The sequence below is a fragment of the Eutrigla gurnardus genome (genome assembly GCF_963514095.1).
Source record: "Eutrigla gurnardus genome assembly, chromosome: 2".
NCBI classification, from domain to species: Eukaryota; Metazoa; Chordata; class Actinopteri; order Perciformes; family Triglidae; genus Eutrigla; species Eutrigla gurnardus.
This window is the reverse complement of record NC_139916.1, coordinates 19,797,003-19,818,795: the sequence shown is the minus strand read 5'-3', so window position 1 is coordinate 19,818,795 and position 21,793 is coordinate 19,797,003. Positions and strand designations below refer to the sequence as shown.

The 21,793-nt window shown below is 43.1% G+C and overlaps 2 protein-coding genes across 2 annotated transcripts in view; both read right to left on the bottom strand.

Annotated features, from left to right (window-relative positions):
* Nucleotides 1–207: 207 nt before the first annotated feature.
* Nucleotides 208–2,490, bottom strand: LOC311021511 (retinol dehydrogenase 10-like). The gene is made up of 5 exons (XM_084022112.1): nt 1,881–2,490; nt 912–1,010; nt 676–821; nt 468–599; nt 208–336 (listed from the first exon to the last, which is right to left on the bottom strand). Exons 1-5 carry the CDS (start codon nt 2,328–2,330, stop codon nt 219–221), a joined length of 945 nt encoding a protein of 314 aa, XP_083878238.1. The 5' UTR covers nt 2,331–2,490; the 3' UTR covers nt 208–218.
* A 1,481-nt stretch (nt 2,491–3,971) lies between these two features.
* The window catches only part of LOC311024192 (potassium voltage-gated channel subfamily B member 1-like), a 35,209-nt gene continuing 17,387 nt past the window's right edge, over nt 3,972–21,793 (bottom strand). Inside the window, exon 3 of the mRNA XM_084026493.1 lies at nt 3,972–10,474. Coding sequence (XP_083882619.1) covers nt 8,618–10,474 — 1,857 coding nt within the window. The 3' untranslated portion in view covers nt 3,972–8,617. The remainder of the gene's footprint in view (nt 10,475–21,793) is intronic.

Genomic DNA, 21,793 nt, shown 5'->3' with positions numbered 1-21,793 from the left:
CATTGAGCAAACCCAGGCTGCCCTTCAGATCCAGTTATGGTTATTTATAACCAGAAATCACCCCAACATGTTTGCAACAATAAAGTTACCTGTAAAAAAAAAAAATGCAGATATTGGGCTCTCCATTCAGATAACACATTCATGTACTCCGAATATACAGTGTGTGCCTTTGGTGTCTGCATTGGTCCAGAACGTTACAAGACAGACTGATGGAGGTTTTAAGATTTGATGTGGCCATTGGAGGTCTTCAGTTCAGCATTCTTGATGAAGGGTAGCATGCATTTGTCACCGCCCATGAAGCGATATGTTGCCACATTTGCCTCCCAAGGAAGTAATCTAGCAAAGGGAAGGAAGAAAAAACAAACAAGTCTTATGTTATTTTGTCTTGGTACCAAAAGAAAGTTATACATATGTTGTTTTCTCTTTTTTTTAAATCAAAACATTGTATTAACTCATAATATACTTACGCCCGTGTTAGGAAGGGAATATACATAATGCGAGGAATGCAGATCATTTGCTGTTCGGCTAGAATGGCTGTCATTGACTGCTGTACGGTGTAGAGGGGATCCAGAGGTGGAATTAGACTCCGGAGCTCCTTCCTGGTAGAGGTAAAACAGTGCTGAACATAGAATCTATTATCCCCAAGAGTTGCAATGATGAATGTTGGCATCTCACCTGATTTCACAGCCTGCAAACATCCCCGTGTCTACGATATAAGGACAGACTAAAGTGGTTTTGATGCCATCCATGTCCTCTGCGAGCAGCTCGTGCGTCAGTGACTCGTGGAATCCCACCGCTCCAAATTTACTGGCACAGTAATCCTGGAAAGGTAGATACCATCATTTCTGTTCTGCAATAGTTTGTTCTACTATGTGTCTGCCCAGTTTGTGGCTGAGGAAGTCGTTCTGTACCTCTACACATGCAGTGCTGAATAGTCCAAGAGCACTGGCGACGGTTACAATATGACCATGGTTCTTTACTTTCATCGGAGGCAGGAAGGCCTTCGTCATCTGTGGGGTAAAACATTATGAAATAGTCCAGCACACCTGGACAAACCAGTACTTTGTCTTCATGGAGCTTCATGGTACCCTTCAATAAGTTTGCTTAATATGCTTAATATCCATGTTTGATATTCACAATAGTCATTTTAGATACCCACAGGATCATTACTCCTGTGAAAAGTTTGCCATTCATGTGTATTGATACCTACAATAGCATTTTTGATATATTGCTGAAAAGCTGCAATAGAATTATTTTAAAACTCCCATTTCAGATAGACGATCTGGAATCCATTTCTATTGCAGATATAAAACAAATATATGCAATTGTGGATATCTGAAAGTGCAAAACCCATCATTGTAAATGTCCCCACCGTGGGACAAGGATTATTTTGTCTCATCGATGGCAAAAGTGAAATGTTTTCCTCATAAGAATTGCATATCCTAGATATCTGAAATAGTTGTGTTTGTCGCTGATATATTGACTGTTGGTGCTAATGGGCTTACCGTTCATTATATGAGCATGAGACTGAGGCTAAAGGGGGATCATGGACGGAACCACGTGCTGTCTAAACTGGTGGCCCCTAATATTCCGGGGATGAGTGTTAAAGGTTACTGCCGCCTACTTGAAACCTCATGTTCACCAATAACTGTCACAAGAACGCGCGGCAACTCCACGTGCGCGCGGGCCGCTCTGATCCCTTCACACCTCGGTGCACAAACACAGACCGGGGCCAGAGGCGAGGACGGGGCTGAATACATTTTACGTAATGCATGTCATGTCAGGCTAATAGTTGATGTTTGCGCTGTGTCTAGCAACATTTTACGTTTTTCAATTGTGCAAAAAACAAACAAACAAACTGTGGGTGCCTCCAGTCTCACCCAAAACAAGGCATGGCAGTTGACCAGCAGAGTCCTCTCCAAAAGCTCGTCGGGACAATCCAGCAGCCTCCGGCCGGCCACCACGCCCGCGTTGTTGACCAGTATGGAGACCTCCCCGACCTCCGCTCTCACCCTGTCGGCCGTCTCGTAGATGCTCTGACGCTTGGACAAGTCCACCGTGTACGCGTGCACCTGAGCTCCCAGGTCGCGCGCCAGCTCGGCGGTCCGCTCGTTGGCGGCGGTGTTGCAGTCCCACAGCACCAGGCGCGCGCCCTCTTTGGCGAACTCCAGGGCGAACAGCCGACCCAGCGCGCCCCCGGCCCCCGTTATCAGACACAGCTCCCCGTCGATGCACTTCAGCCTCGGCCGGAGGAAAGTCTGGATGACGGCGTTCAGGATGGAGTAGGTCAGGTTGATGAGCATCAGCAGCAGGTCCACAATGACGATCATGACGCTCCAGTCCGGTCCTGCTCGTAAACCGAGCAAGCAGACCACCAAGTTCGGGTGGATCAGAGGCTTCTCTGCGTGACGCGGGATTGGATGGTCATTTTATATAACTTGTGTGTGTCGGATTAGGGCGCCTACGGATGGTGGCCACCAATGGAAGGGCTTTTTGCCTGATGACCGGGGAGCTGTCTGACTAACCCGTGCACATTCATAACATGTTCATGAACAATGGCTGAGTGATGGAGGCAGGGATTAAGATTACAAACGGGCCCAGAGCCAAAGCCAGCATGTAAAACATAGATTCTACAATCATTACATGTAAGATTTTTAACCATCTACATCTTGTGGTTTACATATTTTCATTTAACTGTTATTCGTAAGTAATTTCAGATAAATGCTTGGCACATAGAGTGATCATGAACTTTTACTTGCACATGGACATAGCAAACGTGTTTTTACACAAACAAGAACCATAGTCGTGAAGTTAAAGGTATGCAGTACCTCTAGTTTTTTCTTTTTCTCAGGATTTCACTGTGAATCTACTGAGACAGCAGTAGGCCGTGGACACCGAGTCAGACGAAACCAGCCTCTAATTATTATCACTCTGGTATTTTGTGTTTAAAGGCCAACAAAGAGTGAGGAGAAACACTTGAACAAAAGACTTAGTTCAAAGGTTATTCCTGTGTTCTTTGTCATTTAAAGGTGGATGTAACTGAATATAGCTTAAGGTTGCTGTTGTTAGTGTCTACACCCTGTTCTAAATAAAGAATCTCCTTCTTTTCTACCAATGGACCCAAAGAGCACATTTGTCCAACGGGTTTGTTCGTCATTAAATGTTCTATGAACATATGTTTCTGAAGAAATATCAGTGTTTAAGTTTGTCCATTTACAGTTTACTTTTATGTGAGACTGTCACCCAGTAACAATTGCCAGACGGAAATGATGGCAAGTATATTAATCTTTCATCCATGACTGGTCACCTCTAGACATTCCTTTCATCTAATAAAAAGTTAGTCCTGATCCATGAAGTGAAGCGGATTATCCAACTCCGTTGTGCTGATAAACTGCTTAGGACTTTTGAACAAATCCCTGTAACATGCTTCACAAACTCATATAATGCTCTCCCCCCTCTCCTAGGCAACATTATATATTTAATGTTATTGAATAAATCATTTCACTGAGGTCACCCAGACTTCAGTGGGATTTTAAGTTTTTGCTGCAGTGATGGTTCCTCATAGAAGTTGAGACTCTTCGTGTCTGATTTTTATGACGTAATGTTACATAACAAATGGGCATCTGCCGCCTGCTTTGGAAGATAATCTCAGGTATATTGTCCAGGTAATAACAAAGGTTTACATGACAATGACCTAAATAGATAACCGACCCCCACCTGATAAGATTGTCATTGTTTAAAACAGTTAATGTGTAATGATTAGAGGCAGAAATTACTTTTACTGCTAGAATTGTCGTTTTTTATTTGAAGCATTTCTAAAAAAAATGGTAACCTTCACTTTCTACTTCGCACATCTCAAGTTGCATTCATCACAGAGAACATGGAAACAGTCCCAATAATAAACTGTGAAAATGGAGCAGAAGGAAGCAGAAAAACCAGCTGCTGCAACAGAGGAGAAGCTGCAGGTGTGTCTGCGGCCGCAGGAGGGCAGAGCTCCACGCCCAGGTCCTGGTCCAGGTGTGGTGGTGACACTCCGGAAATGATTGACAGCATCACACGTGGGTTATGGTTATAATTAGCATTCTTGAACCTCGGTAGAGTTCATCCTAATGAATGGCTGGTTTGATGCGCCACGGGGAGAGCAGGCTGAGTGACACCCATGCTGTTCTGTATCGCTGCGCCTGGCTAACATGCTACATGCTAACATTTAGCCACTGACGAAGGCCGCATGGACCAACTCTGTGAACGCACCAGGGACGGTGGGGGACTTCGTGGTGCTCAAGACTCGCAAGGTACCGCTCAGGCAGGTGAGTACAACAGCACACTGCTGAAGTCTGCCGAAGAGAACGACATCAATCACTCCGTTACGGCAACGTCGTTGCCTAGCAGCTGAGTTGCGTCTGTGACGTTACTGTTGTTTACATGGCCACGCTGTCTGCTTTAGTGACGTTGTAGTTTAGTTTCAGGCGCCGTTGTGTCCATGTCTCGTTGTATTTACCATTGTTGGAATATTTATAATTGATAATCCGTCCACAGAGTGCAGACAGTGTTGGTTTGGACATTTGTTGCTGATGTTCCACTTATGTAGACTAAAACATGGTAGCCTCAGGTTTACTTAGCTTCTTCCCACCTGGTTTGGAGGTCAAAGCTATGATGGTCAAAACAAGACATTTTAAAATGTCACTTTGAGCCCCTGGAAATGGTGGTGATGGACATGTTTCAGAATTAATTTGTCAAAAATATTTGATAGAATAATTGATAATGAAAAAAGTTTTAGTTGCAATACCTAACATAACACCAGATGGTGCCGTTGTACAATATATGCAATTTCCATCCAGTACCCACCCAAATCACACTGCTGGCTCTCATGCATTCCTTGTGTGATGAGCCTTTCTTTCTTTTTTTTCTTTATAAAAACACATTTCACGTAATAAAGTGAATAGCCAACACTGAATTATCTTCTTTTTATTAAGCATCGGTCAGTAAAAGGAGTAAATTGCTTCAAGACTGCTGATCATAGACATTTTCCTATAGCTTCTTAGATGATATTTACAAGTTCTGAGTGTCAAAGTCTAATCGCGCTACATGCGTTGAAAACAGGAAACCACAATGATAATATGCTACAAAGTCAACTGGTACAAAGTATGAAACGTTACAAAACACATTTCCCCCCCACACAGTACGGGCAGCATACAGACCTGTGTGAGCTGAACAGAGGCGATCAAGTCCCTGAAGAAGGGGGAAGATCCTGAACATGAAATGATGTCTCTATTTGGCTTGAACCTCTTGAGTGGCGTATTGTGCTTAAAGACTTTACATTGATACTGAAATATATGAATTATAATTTGTGCTTTTGGAAATTGTATTCGTATGTTGACACTTTTATTTGCATGCTTACTAGAAAGCAGAGGATGTAATTACAGAAAAAATCAATAAAGTTCAGTTTAGAAAACTTGACTAGACTATGGCTTGTTTAAAAGTGAGTCCACTGACAGCATGTCAGCGTTTTCTGCAGGTCTGACTGCTGTGTGATGAATGTTAATGAATCTTCACTGTGCATGACGCCCTCCCACCTTTTTTTTTTAATCTATCCTGTCTTTTCTCATGTTTCAGTGAAAGTCATACGACCATTTGTCAGTCGGACATTTCTATCTCACCACTATGCAGCGTTATGGGCTGGGCTGTAACAAATCCCACACACCAGTGACTATAGTTTCTTGTAAGCATTCGGACCCCCCCCCCCCCCCCCCCCCCTTTTTTTTTTTTTAACCAGAGTCTTCTGTTACAAAGTTTGTTCCTCCATGACATCATCAAACCAAAGACGTTGCTGCAACCGAGCCTGTCCTTCTGGTCCAGGCCCTCCCTTTTGCAAACCCAGGATATTTATAGAATCACAGAAATGAACACATCCTCAAAAGGATGCCTCAACCCAACTGCCATTTCTGCACAGTCATTCTGCACAAAAGCCTCAAGCACAAGGCCGGTGCTTGTAATGGAAAAAAAACACACCTGGGTGCATGAATGTGCATAATCTGGCTGCATAACTCTCATTGACAGAGCGTGATGGCAATTGACCCGTCTGAGGGAATGCTTTGAAGAGAGCTGAGAGAGCTCACAGACTTTGTCCGTGCTTCAGATTTGGGCTGGACAGGAGGTGAAGGAGCAGAGAGCTATAGCAATTATTGGGTAAGTCAGTTGTAATCAGGCTGCACAGCGCTCTTTCAAAAATCGCTTGTTCCTATTCCATTCACATTTCACACTCACGCCCTCCACGAGGACAGCCGAAGTGAAAATGCACATCATAGCGGCAGCACCTCAGTTTACGGAATACGTCGCTGTGGTCATACATGCATAATTCCCTCAATGATTAAGTTTTCGTGAGACTGACGTAGCAGGTGAGGAGGGAAAAGAGATGAATGAGCGATTGCATGAACGGAATGTAAATACTGTGTATCTTTCCAATCGTTATTCTAGTCTTTGAGGACTCTGTCTCTCCATATTAGGCCGTCTGCTTTCATCAAACGCTGTCCAATCATCTCAACCATCACCATGGAAACTGTGGTCGTTCACTCTGTTGAGTGAGTGTGCACCTGTTTGTTTTCACGGATTGGGCCTTTTTTCATGTAAATGTTGGGTGCGTTTAAGTGTACAGGACAGACACTGGAGGGAGGGTTGTTAACAGTCTGACAGCAGAATAATTGGTTCTCCATGTGTTTATTTGCTGTACAGTTTGTTTAATTGTCATTTGGGCTCCACTAGAAAGTGACAGATTGGGTGCGTGGGGGCACGGGTATATTAAAAGCAAAGGCACGGAAATATCTCATCCTGTCTAATGACTGAAAACAAGCATGCAGCGTTAAAACTTCTATTTAAGCATTCAGACTGAAAATAGATGCTTTTGTAGCTCATATGTTATGTAGTAAAGTTAATAATGCTATGAAGCCACGCTTGCTTGAGTAATGTAATAAAGAGCATGAGAGCACCAGATGATCAACTCCCAGCTCAGGTGCATACAGAAAAGGAGGATATTTGGTTGAACTAAAGCGGCCTACAGACACACGAGGTTCCTCCATGGCGATCGCGGGCCTGAGCTGTACGACGCTGCGAGGCGGCTTTATGTTTGTCAGGGCTGTCATGTGAACTCGTATGAGCATAATGTTTTGGATCTCTGGAAGCAAACCACTTTGTTCAAGTTCCACAGTGTGTAAATAATCAAATTAGCTTTCGAAATGGATAGAAAATAAAGAGGGAACGCAGAACTTTATTTTAGGTCTATCCTCTTATTTCAGTGTCCTCTCATCTGCTTACATGTTGGTACCAATGAGCAATGATGGCTCCCTGAAATTCAGATTTAGAAAAGGAATGCCTAAATTTCTTGATAAAATTCAAATTTACCATCATCTGTATAAGTTATAAGGAAGAGCAATTCTTTGGTTCTTCACATTGCACAAAGGATAGAGGGACAGACATCTACACGGGGACGGTGGCAAACGATACAAATTCCTCTATTCCTCTCTACAAATGCAACTCCATCATAATAATGCGGTACATATATATTGAAATGCAAAACTGCAAGATTAGCACAATAGAAAATATCTTAAAAATATAAATTATTTTCATTATTTTCAATGTATAATAAATGTGTATTTTTTGTAATATACTACTAATGTGTAGAATATTCTAATAATATTGTAAAAGGTCAGATTATCGGCTACAATAGGAAGGATGACTTCACACAACACAAGACTTTAGATTTTCTCCAGATTCAAACTATAAATACACAAATACAAACAAGAGTAAAGAGGGTTTTTGTCTGTGTTCATAATAAAAAATAATGACGTTAAGGTGTCTCTTGCCAGCAGTCGCGTACAATGGGGACAAGAAGGAAATGGATGGATGCAATATCACAGTGTCTCTCTGTGGTTTAATGTCTTGCTCATCAATATTTTTTGTGTCTGTCTTTCTCACTCGTACAAACGCAAACGTAAAATATGTGAAAACATCAACTAAGGCCAGTTTTGAGGAAGTAAGTTTAAGGAAGCAAACTATACAATTTCCCAACACACTTTGTAATGCCATAATGATACACAGTGTAACCGATAAGTTAAAGAAAACTAAAGTTCTGCTTCACACAACATAATAGTTATCTGAACTACAGTTGAAGGGAAGTTTCCCATTTCGCAGCGCCATGTTTCAACGCTCGCTGTGGTTTGCTACGGATTGGACGGCTTTTTGTTATAGTGGCTTTATCCAGGGATGTCTGAAAAATAGCTTTTTGCTTATAAAAGTGATATCCTATTCCCTTACAACTATGCTGTAGCTCTGGGGTAAAACAAATGTATAAACAGTAAAAACTATTGGTCTGGCATTCCTTGCCCCGCTCTTTTAAAACCTCTTGGATCAGCGTCTTCTGCTAAATTAATTCAGGAGTCCTTGGTCAGAAAGAGTTCCCATTGTCCCACAACTATTTTCATGGCAGAAGCATTTCACATTGTAATATTTCAAATGTTCCTGCAAATGTTTTCAGTGCCTTTTACATTTTTTTTTACAGTTTTGCTGAGTTCACTGCACTTTATCTTTTTCTCCTTTCCTGTATGTTTACTTTGTGGCCTTTCTTTTAAGCATTAGAGTGACTCTTCTCTCCCTGAAGTGGCTGTAGTTCCTGAGCCACATGGTTCTCTTGTCCGTCTAGTGGCAGTGTGCTGTTCCCCAGCTTCCTCTGCAGGCCCTCCATGTGGTTGCCCCCCTGCTGGAAGCTGGGACGGTGGTCAAACTTGGGGCTGGCTCTGTCCAGGAGTCTTTGGGACGGTTTTGTGCCTGAACCGCCATGCATGTGCTCTTCCTCGTCTGTGTCGGCATCAATGAATGTATTGATGGATGCATCGTGGAATGTGAAGAGGCTGCTGGGGAGTAAATTCTCCGGGCTCTTGCTGGGTGTCCTGCTTCTGGCAGTTGTGTAGATGGACACATCGGGGCTCTGGATCGACGAGCTGTCTGAAAGGGCCCCTCTACCCGACTCCTCCCCAGCTCTGAAGTTGACCTTAAGCGAGTGGCTTTTGAGCGGGTTGATGAAGTGCAGAGCCCTGGGACTGTCAGGAGGCGGGCCGGGCTTGATGCCTCGTTCTGTCAGCGGTGTATTGCTGCCATGGGATCCTTCATGCTCGTTCTCCAAGGTGGGCTCCAGGCTGGGATTGGTGCTGACCCTACCTGGCATGCTGCCGACGGGGCTGTGGGAAAAGCGAGAGCTCTCTGGGAAGTCAGTGGTGCAGCTGATAAAGCTGTCAATGCTGGACATGCTCCTCATGTCTGCAATGGTTTCTGCTTTGCTTGTGATGGCTTGAGCGGGGATGCTTCCCATCTCTAATTCAGCACTCTCCCTAACCGCTTTGGACAGGGGCCCCTGTTCCTTGCCATCGACGCCGGGTTGTGACTCGGTCATGGCCATCTTGTTGTACATCTCCTCTAGTTTCTGTGCACTCAGGTGCTGAGGGCTGCTAGAGGGTTTGGCCTGTTCTTGGTAGCTAGATTCTAGGGTCTTGTTAGGGCTCCTGGGGCTTCTCTGTGACTTGAGATTGGGTGTCCCTTTCTGCAGACTAGGAGACACATTATTATCATGCATCTTCTCCTTCTTTTCATCAGCATTTTCCACTATTATATCCATTAACTCAACACTACGACCAAATGCATCTTTCATGTTCATAGAAACGATGCTACCATTTCTCTTAGCCCTCTCCAGAGCCTCCCTTCGTTTGATGGCTTTCTCCTGCCTCTTCTGCTCTTTGTAAAACTCTGAGAAGTTATTTACGATGATGGGGATAGGTAGAGCTATCACCAGCACTCCAGCGATGCAGCACAAACCTCCGACTATCTTTCCCAGCAGAGTTTTTGGGTAGATATCACCATAGCCTACCGTTGTCATAGTAATGGTAGCCCACCAGAATGAAGCTGGGATGCTTTTGAACTTGGTGTCCTCTTCATCCTTTTCGGCAAAGAACACCAGACTGGAGAATATCATGATGCCCATGGCCAGAAAAAGAATAAGCAGGCCCAGCTCATTGTAGCTCCGCTTGAGAGTAAAACCCAGAGACTGGAGACCTGTGGAGTGGCGAGCCAGCTTCAAAATGCGCAAGATCCGCATGATCCGGAAAATCTGAACCACGCGGCGGACGTTCTGAAATTGCAGGACACTCTTGTTGGATTCTGTCAGGAAGATGGTGACGTAGTAGGGCAAGATAGCCAGCAGGTCGATGATGTTCAGTGGACCCTTAAAGAACTTCCACTTGTTGGGGGAGGAGAGGAAGCGAAGCAGGTACTCCATGGTGAACCAGGCGATGCACACGGCTTCCACATGGGCCAGTTGTGGGTTGTCTGTGGATTGGCCAAACTCGTCTGTGTCCTGCAGCTCTGGAAGTGTGTTCAGAGACAAGGCAATGGTAGACAACACAATAAAGAGGATGGAGATAACTGCCAGGATCTGGAAAACAAAACACAGAGGGGAAAAAAACAACAGTGAAAAATACTGAAGAATATACAATGTTTAGGAATGGTGTCAACAGATACGTTTTCTAGAAATATCAATGTTGGTCAATCTAGACTGAAATATTGCATGGATATTCAAGGTCCTCAGAGGATGAAACAGGTCTTTCACCAAGCGCCATCATCAGGTCATTTTAATTTGTGTAATTTATTGAACTAACCAACTACTGACAAAAACATGCAAAACTAATCACACATCCATTAGTCTCAGCTGTACTGCATTTGCAAATGCTAACAGGCTAAATGAAGATGGTGAATGATCACCTGCTAAACATCAGCATGTTAGCATTTAGCTCAAAGCACCACTGTGCCTATACAGCCTCACAGAGGTGACAGCATGCCTGTAGACATGCATAAACTTATTTTGAAGGTCATATTGAATAACGGCTCACTTTATAAAGGTTGAAGGTGAGTCCACAAATCAAATCTGTTCAATCCAGTCTTTTAATCTTTTTGGAGGGGAAAAAAAGCTGCAAACACTTTATCATCACTGCATGATGATGATTGTCACCTAGACTGAAACCAGCGAAAGACTTAAAGATTAAAAGACTGCACTGAATATGCAATCACTCTGATGCCATCTGTTTTGTGTTTGTGTCCTTCGAATTACCTTGAACCTGTAGTTGGCACCACACTTTGAAGCTTTCATTTTGAAAATTATCACGATTATGTTCACAGCGAACAAAGAGAAGGTAGATCCTGGCGGTGTTTCTGTAGCATGCATCACTCATTTCGCCTCTTTGCAATTTTCAATATTGAAAGGTACTGTTTATATAAAGACCCAGATGGGACCGTTGGAGCTAAAGTTAGCTGTTGCCCCTGGACTACATATTGAAAGTTAAAACACTCCATCAAACTGAAATAGTGCTTTAACGATGTCAGGGAAGAAGGCCAGTCCCGTGACAAACTCTATTTCAACCTGTCAAATGGGTTAAGTTCCATTTGTGACACTAAACTGCATTTTTTGGACCAACTAAAATATCCCAACAAGCAATTGCATTTTCTGATGATATTTCTTCATGGGCCATTTCACTCCCTGGCTCCGAAGTAATCATGAAATCTCATGTCAGCATTTCAAAAGGAACAAGGTCAGTGCTAATGCGGTCTCTGGGGCGGATGTTTTCTCTCTTTCTTGACAAATGCATTACAGAGAGAGACGGTGAGGGAGACGAGTTTGAGATTCTATTGATACATGTTGTTTATGTAAAAACCCTGCATCACCATCTCTGCGTTTCTATAGCGTGCTTTAATGCCGAAGGCCACAAGAAGACCATAATGGATTATTTGTTCCACAAAGCACACTTTGCATGGTCAGTGAGTCTGCTTGGCAGACTAATGGAGACCTCGGATGCACTAAAGATATAATCTGCAGAGTACAATAGGGTCCAGTCATAGTGCTCGGGATTAAGATGGCTGCGCAGTTGAGGGTGTGGAGGTGTGCCACACCTACTATTCCTGTCTCGCAGTCGGTGTAAAATCCAGCACAAGGTCACTCTCCCGGGCCAGTGGCGAGCAGGATTATTCGCTGGCACCAATCAGTGGCCATAAGCGTTAACTAATCCTGACAGGTGACTGCTTGTACACCTACCCTGGCCTTTGAGGAGAGAGGACTAAAAGCAGAGACGCTCTGTGGGGGGGAGGTGATAGAGGGCAGGAGAAAGACTGAACGCATTTCAACTTCAACTGCCAAATAAGTCAGCAAGTGAAAGTGAATTAAAGGGAAGACGAAACTCTGGAATACGACCCCTTAGTGGTTGATGTCTTTTGATTTAAAATGACCATCAGTAAAGTTGAGGTTGTGGAGTTTAGATTATTGGACACGGCCAAAGGCTGGAGAGATTGGAAAAGGAAATCGTACCATTGATTTAACAGCAATATTTCTAAAAACAGGGCTACTGAACCCTCGGATCTAAAACGGACTGTCCAGTGGAAACCCCACTCATCAGATCAACACTAATCTAGCTTGTGTGTGTGTGTGTGTGTGTGTGTGTGTGTGTGTGTGGAACAAGCAGCTCCACCTGCCCATTAATTTTTTTTCTCTTACTCACATTTTCACCTCCCACACCAGGAGTACTCCAAACCAGGGTCAGCCAGAGAGGAGATTATAGGCGTGTGATCTCACCACAGATAAAGTTTAGTGCGAGAACATGTTTTCTGAGGACACTCGGCACAGTGACAAATCTGTGACACAGAAGGGATGTGGCAAACCTACTCTGAGCTTTGCAGCAGGAACTTAGAAACTTTTTCTGATTAGTCAATGGGACGTGAGTGTTACGCATCATTTGTGTACATGGGGGGGTGACACATTTTCACAAATGAAGAAATCAAATAGGAATATTTTAACAGACAGCAGTAAAGCTAAAATTGCATTTGGTTGAATACATTTCATTATACGGCAGGGATATTCAGACACGGAGCATTGTTAAAGAGGCTTATGCTAAGTGTTGTGCTACCGTATTGCTTTTAATGACAAGCACCGACGTGAGGAAGATGAATCTGATCAAGACACAACCCTGACAAACACTCATCTATAACCAACAAACATGCATAATACACACACACACACACACACACACACACACACACACACACACACACACACACACACAGATTCACTCACGCCTAGTAATTAGCCCCATGTCTCCCTATTTAATATCCTCCTGGAGAGGTGTGTGTGTGTGTGTGTGTGTGTGTTGGACTGCAGTGCTGGAGAGAGACACTAGTTCTTTTCACACTGCTTTCTCCACACCAGGTTAGTTCTGCTTCATGTGGAGGGGTGGACACTGGAAGAAGAGATTCTTTAAACACACAACAAGAGATTCCTCAGGGAATGTCTGAACAGGATTAGGAATTCAGCAATTAACTAGTGGGTAGAAGCATTTCACTCAAAGCTACTCATTTCAACCTGCTGGTGCTGCTGCTGGACCAAAGAGGTGAACAAACAGATCTTCAGAAAATTGCCCATATCGCATAAACATGGCTTAATACACAGTTTCTGTCTTTGACCTCACCCATGACCTAATAAACTTCACAACAGACATATGCTTTTAGCACGACCATTAGAGCAGTACTCATCTGCTTCCTTTCATATTGTTTACTGCATCAACTCCAGCACTGTTAGATCACACCTTCACTCTTAAAATAACTCAAAATAAACAACTCAAAATAACTTCCCGGTGAGTAAGCAACTGATATTATTAGTGTCCATTGTGTGCTGGATAATATTACAGATCCTTCTAACATGCAGTCGAAGTAGTGTCACCCAGTCCAATGCTGCAAAAGTATTAATTAGTAATTAGTATTAGTTGGTGAATAATGAAGGGTGTTGCATATTGACATATTTTGTGACAGAAGTCCGGAGACACCAGGCAGAAGGTGACAGGAAGGCATTAAGGACAAAAGGAGGAGGAGAGTCACGAACCGGAGGCGTGTTAGGAATGAATGACGACAGAAATGCGAGACCCAACTGACATTTCATTGTCTCACAGACACGATGAACAAAGATTGCCAGAAGTGATCTTTCTGTCTAGGTTTTAAGGGCTTTCCCTTGCGTCACGGTGTGCCAAATGTTGATTCACTTCTGCTGCCTCTTCATCTTAACTGCGTGTGCCCTTTGCCTCACCGTGATCTGAATCAATGGAGGGATTAGGTCACACTGTGACTCACTTGCTTCATTTTCTGCGGGCATGTTGCGTGCAAGGTGGCACCTCTAATCCTCTTATTGTACAACTTCTTCTGTGATTTGTCAATAAAGGTTTCCTGTCTCTGTGCGCTGACAGCTGACCTCACGCCTACAGGAGTCTGCTGTAGTTCCCAGCTCTGGGATCCGGTGTCGCTGTCGGGGTTTTTGTTTTTAGCCAATGCTTAAGTGGAAAAAGATGGATGGAATGAAGCTGCCAGTAAACACATTGGAGAATCCTGTAGAAGCCTTCCCAAGGGTGACCATCACCTTGTTGGAAAGTTCCACGCAGGGAAACAACCCTCACCTGCCGCCCTCTCATATACAATAATGAGTTCTCCCTCTTTTTGTTTCCACTCAGTTTTGCGTAGTTTCCGATTAGTTCGAACTGAAGATTGAATATTTCAAAATGGCACACATCTACTGTATATAGTTTTATGTTTTATAAGCTGCATCAAGGTTTAGCTACACAAACAATAGTTGCTATAGCAGGATCAATGGTTTTCTGGTTTTCTGGATCTATCTCATTGTTAAAGACATATTCTGAGGGACCAGGATGGCTCAGCGGTAGAGTTGGCGCCCCACGTACCAAGGCTGCTTTCCACTTTCAGAAAGTTAAATCTTTTCACCAATTCCTGATCATTATCAATCATTGCAATACCTGAGTGATCCAGCAGCAATAACCCTAGTGGAAACCATAAGGCAAACATGAGAAAATAAATGTGGTGGGATCAAATTTGGTTTCTATGGGTACATTATTGCTCTTAAAGGAGTCATCACCAGGAAATCGCAATTTCTCTTGTTAAAACATGCATATCTGTGTTTGACCTCAGTTGAAACTTGCCTGAAAGGCTGGAGTTTGAAAGTGGCGCCGTTTTTTCGCTTCTGCTCTTTTTCCGAACAGGAATAGCACACAAGGGTGTGCATTCCTAAAGCACGAGATTTTGATTATGCGCCTACGGTGACGTCACCGTGGAGGCTACTTGCATAAGCCCACCCCTCTTTCACCACCCAACCCCCCCCCGTCCGCTACCTGACGTCCTGCTGTAAATGTGTCTCTTCAACCGTCTCTGGCTCTTCACTCTCCGGTTCGGGTTCCGACTCTGGTTCGTACATAAATGCCTGAATTCCGTAAGGTTCGTCATTTAGTGTGTGCGCCATGACAGGGGGCTGTTTATGTTTTGGAGTCTGCATGCAGGCAAGCCCCCCCCCGGCTCTGTCCTTCCTGCGGCGAATCAACGCGCGCCTCATTACATATTATACAATGCACATCCGGACCAGTCAAAACCTCGCGCGTAATCTCGCGTGATAAAATCGCGGTACGAAAAAGGGTCAGAACAAGCTCAATGTTTGATTAAAATTTTTTTTTTTTTTCTAATAAGTTTTACGAATTGATCCAAAGCGATCCAAGGGGGGCTGGATACGTATAAAACCAGGTTATGACTCCTTTAAGGGTCTGAATTCTGACTTCTAAAAATGTAAAAAAGTTAAGTCACAAACTTGCAAAAATGTATTGCATTTACATGAACACAGTTCAAGTGATTGAAAAATAAAAAGCCAACATGTGCCTGGTGAGGCAAATGGTGGTTGTAAATGATAATTGGTGGCATGAACTTGTAGTGACTGACCCACCCGCAAGGACCGTGACCCCCTAAAACACCACGCAAAAGCCTTTTCTGTTATTGCTAGAAATGTAGACATTCCACATCCAAAATGAAGGCATGAGAGACCAAAACAGATTGGAGTCTCGGAACAACCTGCAGGCTTTTCAGAGAGTGAGCAGAGGGAGATAATTGAGAGCTCGGAGCTTAATTCGGTTTTTGTTTTTCAGAGCATTGTATTATTTAGTATTTTTCTACAGATGTGTCCAAAATGAGGACGCTGGCAAAACATAATATTAAGACTTTGTATCACAATCCGGTTGAAAAGCAATGAGCGATTCCTTGTTGCGTAAGCGCCCCTGGCCTAACTTTGCCATCTGTTTTTAAACCAGATAAAGCGTCTCCCACATTGCCTGTCCCACACAGATGTGCCCTCCGCCTCATCTGCCTCCGATCACCTTGCCTGCCAACCTTTCCCGTCCCACCTTTGAGCCTATAGTGGGGAGCATGTGCCTCACCTGTGTCATGTGCTGTAGGAGTCGGGAGATGGATGACTGAGCTTGCGGCTGTGTACAGGATGTGTCCTTTCAGAAGTATGAAGGTGGTGCTAAAATTATGCAGTACTGTGTGTGCACTGATGCATGTCCTCTTTGAATGATATGAATGTTAATTCAATAAGAGGTTCCTGAAATGATCAACATATCAACTGTAAAGTCTTTGCAACTCTTGTCACATGACCTTTTCAGTAGTGGAAGTACATTTGCCGTAGTAGTACAATTTTTAGGAACTTGTACTTGACTGAAATATTTGTTATCTTTATTACGTTGTACTTATACTACACTACATTTTCAGAGGGAAATATGCTTAATGTATTGAGCTGTTGCTACTTTTCAGTTTAAATTAAACACACAAGCTTATAAGATACAACATATGGTCGAAGCAAGTGGTTCCCAAATGCTTGGCTTGTAACCTGACAAAAAGAGTAATTTTACCTCCAAACTTTACACTTAATGCAGTGATGTATTTTGGTGGGTGTCCACTGAGGACATGGGTGCATGTTTTTGTTTTCATTGGCATGAAGGACATGAAATAACATGAAAAAATGATGCACGAGAAAGAAAGGAGATGAAAAATGAAGCCATAAAGTCAAAGTGACAGAGCGATTGCTCTCCTGTGGCTGACGTACAAACCAGTGCTGTTGCTGGGAGTCGGTCCCCCCTCTGCTAAAACACCTGCTATTGCCACTGGCCTTTTCACCTGGAACAGAAAACCTTGACTCTGAAACATCTGGAACATCTGTATTAATTCATTATTTGTACGATATTTTATAGACTTTAATTGCAAACTATGCTATAATACAGGGCTACGGCAGATCCCCCCTCTCTCCCAACAGTCATTTTGTAAGGCATACAAATCAGTTTAAGCATGAAATGAAAGACTGATCCAAGATTATTGAGTGATAAAATACCAGACAGGGGATTCTCTTCTGGCAGAGCAAAAAAAAAAGAAAAAAAAAAAAAAAAAGGGCCACATCACCATCATGATCACCAGAAATCCTCCTGCATCCTCCTGCCGTCACTGTCTTTGTTTTGAAAACGAGGTCTCTGTAATATGGCTGCTTGAAATGCCATTCCACATCTGCAGATTACTATAGTAATATTGTTAAATATGTAGAAGTCTGTCCTTCACACATTTTGTATGGTGCACTTGTATGGTGTCATTACAAGTATTTTCCAGTTAATACCACCTTCCTGGATTATAAAATGTATTGCTTATTTGGTCTATATGTATATATCATGCATACATTATATATCTCAAAATAGGCTGAATGATAATGATAATCTGCACTTGTTTTATTTCATAGTAAGTGGTATTATGGCAAAACATGAGGTGTGTGATTTGGCAGCAATGGAAAGTGAGTCCCATTTTCTGCAGTATTGTACGTAAGGTGATGATTTAAGACGGTCAAGAAAAACATGAACTATTCTGGTGCACAGATCTATACAACATGACATGTCTGAGCTGGCTAGCTTAGTCATATTTACCTGCGTTATTCATCTCATTGCTTTATTAGACTTAATTTCAACACTATCAACTGTTTATATAGAGTGTCTCGGCATTCAATGTTATAGATAATTTTTATTTGACTAACACTCCATGTTATGTTTTGTCAGCAACTTCTGAATTTTGTTGAGGACTTTTTGGAATGTTGTTTGAAATGGACTGCAGGCGGCTCATAGGTTCGAATCCGGGTTCGGGTAGTCTTCTGTGTGCAGTTTCCTAACAGGATAAGTGGTTACAGATAATGGATGGATGTTTGAACATGTATATATGAATATATATGAATTTGTGATGTAATTAAATATGAAAGGATTCTAAAACATTTTTTTTATGAAACGACATTACATTTTTAGTGACTGTGGTTTACCACTCAATGTTTAAATACACAAGAGAAAATTTGCTTCCATCCCATCAAGGATTATTCAGGTAAAGTGAAATGCGATAATAACTCTGTGAGCCATCTCCCTCTGGACTCTGCTGAGCCTGAGGTCTTCCTCAGCATGTGCTGCTGTCTGTTTAAACATGCTGTGCTACTAATGGAAGAAGTACGGCATCTGTGATCCTGAGATGTAGAATCCTGATACACAGTGGGCGTTTTTTTTTTTGTGTTGGACTGAAATGCAGCACGCCGACAAACCTCATGGCTCACATCACATCTCCACTCGGCAAAGACGTTTCACACCCAGCTGTACTGACAAGTACTCAAAATCTGCCTTTGTTCTTGATGCTTGTTCTGTGCAGACTAGAGCTCCAGCTGTCTCTTGTTGCTATGTCCTTTGCTCACTCTGAAACTGGCAGCAGCGTTGACAGGCGAATACAGAGAATAAAGAACAGAATATATCATGCTGAATCACCAACAGCTCTCGGAAATGGACCATTTGGCAACATAGTGCAAATCAAAATCAGTGATTTGTTTTTTATCGTTTATTATGGGCATGTTGGTAAGTACACAGACATGAGTATAAGTACCAGTAGAGAAGGCTGCTGGTGTACCGACACTGTGGTCTTGTTCAACTCTTACCGCTTGTATTTTTAAGGCGGATGACTATTGATTAAAGAAATTGACTGAAATCGGCATCTCTTCTGTTACTAGACTTCTCTTGGTAAAACTCCCAGGAGTCTGGCTATGCTTTCTGGTCCAGCAGAGTCCGCTGAGGTCCTGACCAGGAAGCAAACCGAGGTCAGGAGATTACATTAGACAAGGAAGTTCATGACCTCTGTCAGAGAAAATGATTTCTGAGAATGAATGAATGAAAACAGATGATTGGATAAGTTCCAGTGAAAGCTCTGTATCTCCAGTAACATAAGACCAGCCGTCATTACACCATGCTGATGAAGAGGAATCGCTCTTTTCTGTCATCAAGCTGTTGTGTTTATTCATCTGCCATCTCCATGGCTACAAAGTGCAAAGCTTCATCACATGATGTTATCTCCGACCCGAAGCGTGACGCAGAGGTCGATAAGATGCCTTTACTGATCTGGTGTCTGCTGACGGCTAAGTAACGTTCACTGAAGTTCCCGTCTCCGGTGACCTGCCGCCCGGTGCTGTGGCCCTGTTCAGTGTTTACCATAAAGAGCTGATGTCATTGGGCTCCCGTGACATGATTGGGTGTCAGTAATGAGTGGAGAGAGTTACCTGGGCTGCATACAGTGAAACACCACCTGAAACAGGAGAGGCCGGGTCGCTGCCAATATCCTATGTGATGCCGTATCGGCTCAACACTACAGTTTCAGTTCTAGACATGACATTCAAGACGATAAGTCTGATGCTCAGGCGTAATTATATTGAAAATGTACTGTATGTTATTGTAGGGGAATAGTTTAATACGTTGGGAAAGTCACTTTCTTGCCAAGTAGTTGGATGATGCTCTCGTCTATCCATCAAATATGAAATTACAGCGAGGACCATGTCTTAGAATAGTTTATCACAAGACTTTAAATGGGGGGAAACAGCTAGCCAGGCTACATTGAGCTCAAACAAAGACAAAAAGGTGACCGTTTGGGAAAATACTAATCTATAGACAAGTTTGAAGCTACAGCCACGATACGGTTAGCGAGGTTAGCATGAAGTCTGGAAACAGGGGCAACAGCTAGCCTCTCTCAGTCCGTTTTATCACGACAAAAACAGGAGTCTTAAAACAGCAGGGACTTGGAGGATTAAACAAAGATGTTTCCAGTCTTTATGCTAAGCTAACCGGCTACTATTCCTTGTGCATGTCAGCTGACTACTGTTACCTGTGAGGTTACACTTTGGATGAATTTGAACTTGCATCTCTTCTTGGTGGACGTTGTGTTGGTCCGCACTCCAGCAGCAGCCCTCAAGGTTTTTCTTGCTTTTCTGACAATTCCACCAAATCTTTACTAGTCCCAGGATGCCAGGCCCACCACTGAGTGTTGCCATGACAACAAATTCACCAGGTTGCAATTCTAGAAATAGCTCTGTCTGAATGGGAAGATATTTCCGTTGAAGCGTCGGATGATTGCAAGTGGTGAGTTATAGCGCCGGGTGGCATCCATTCAGCATCCTCAGCTGTGATGAGGAAAAAGGGATGCGCAGAGAAAGAAACTCTTTTTTTTTTTAAAGGAATGTCACAGCACTAAATATCCAGACTAACTGGCAACTTTAGAGTCAGTCCCTCAAGATCTGTTGCTTTTTGTGGAAAATATTTTCCTCCAGAAACGGCATACAAATCACATCTAAGAATATTCCTCTTACACACTTAACACAGAGGCTAAGTGTAACATGAAACCATCTATTTTTCATTCTGGAGAAGTGGAACACCCGCTGTGTTCTGGGTCTCCTCTTTAATGATTCAGTAGGAGTGGAAGGGCTGACCAAAAAATGCCCTGCCTGACCGGCACTGACGACCACAGCTCCCCCTCCCTGTCTGTATGTCCATTCATTCAGTGTGTCTCTATTATGACGTCTCCCACATCAGCGTTAGGCCACTAAATGTCTTCCTGTCCCTCTCTTTCCTGTCCAACTGTACTCTGGATGCCAACGTGCTCTGAGACCGGCTCATCCTCTGTGGTAAAGCGAGGTCAGAGCTGCATAATGCAAAAAGAGACCAAGAGGAGAAAGATGTTTGAAGTGCAGCGTATAGTCTATAATGTATGCAGCGGGGATGTACAGGCGCTAAAGGCCCCTCAGGCAACAGGCAGAAAAGAAACTTCTGAAGTGACCTATTTTATTAAACACCTCCAAAGAAATGTTTAAAACCAAGTTGTGTAAGAAATAATAATAATTAACGTCTAAAATGGAGTAATAAAACACAATTAGATTTATGTCCTTCAATTTGACCAAGTAAGAAAGAAAGAGACTGAGAGTCTGACATTTAAATCAAGAACAGTTTAGAGGGATCTAACCTTTAAAAAAATTAACATTCACTCTGAGCCTCGAGGCCTCGGATACAAAAATAAAAAACCTTCCTTGCAACTGACTTTCAGTGGAGGCTAAAGAAAACAAAGAGGGCAGGATGGAAACAAACTATGCCCAACTATGCATCACACTATGGGTTTTGTGTTTACAGGGAAATGTGAGAATGGGACATTCACCGCATACAGGGCCACTCAGTCACGCTGAAATGAGAGTGGACACAGAGATTGTAATGAGACAGAAAAGCATGCCCAGCCGTCTGTCACGACATATGGTGGATGTAAACAATGGCGAACAGCGAGCCGCATGCGAAACGCATGAATGACTGAACCAGGATTTGCACATCGGTGATCAAAAGCAGTGCTGTTTCTATCAAAAGGGAAAGCAAGGAGGATTAATTGTCATGATGTAATGATGGAGGAGAAAAGAAGACACAGGCTTACCCTCTCTGCCTCTTTCTCACACACACACACACACACACACACACACACACACACACACACACATGCAAGTACACAAATGCACACATGAAGTGTCAGA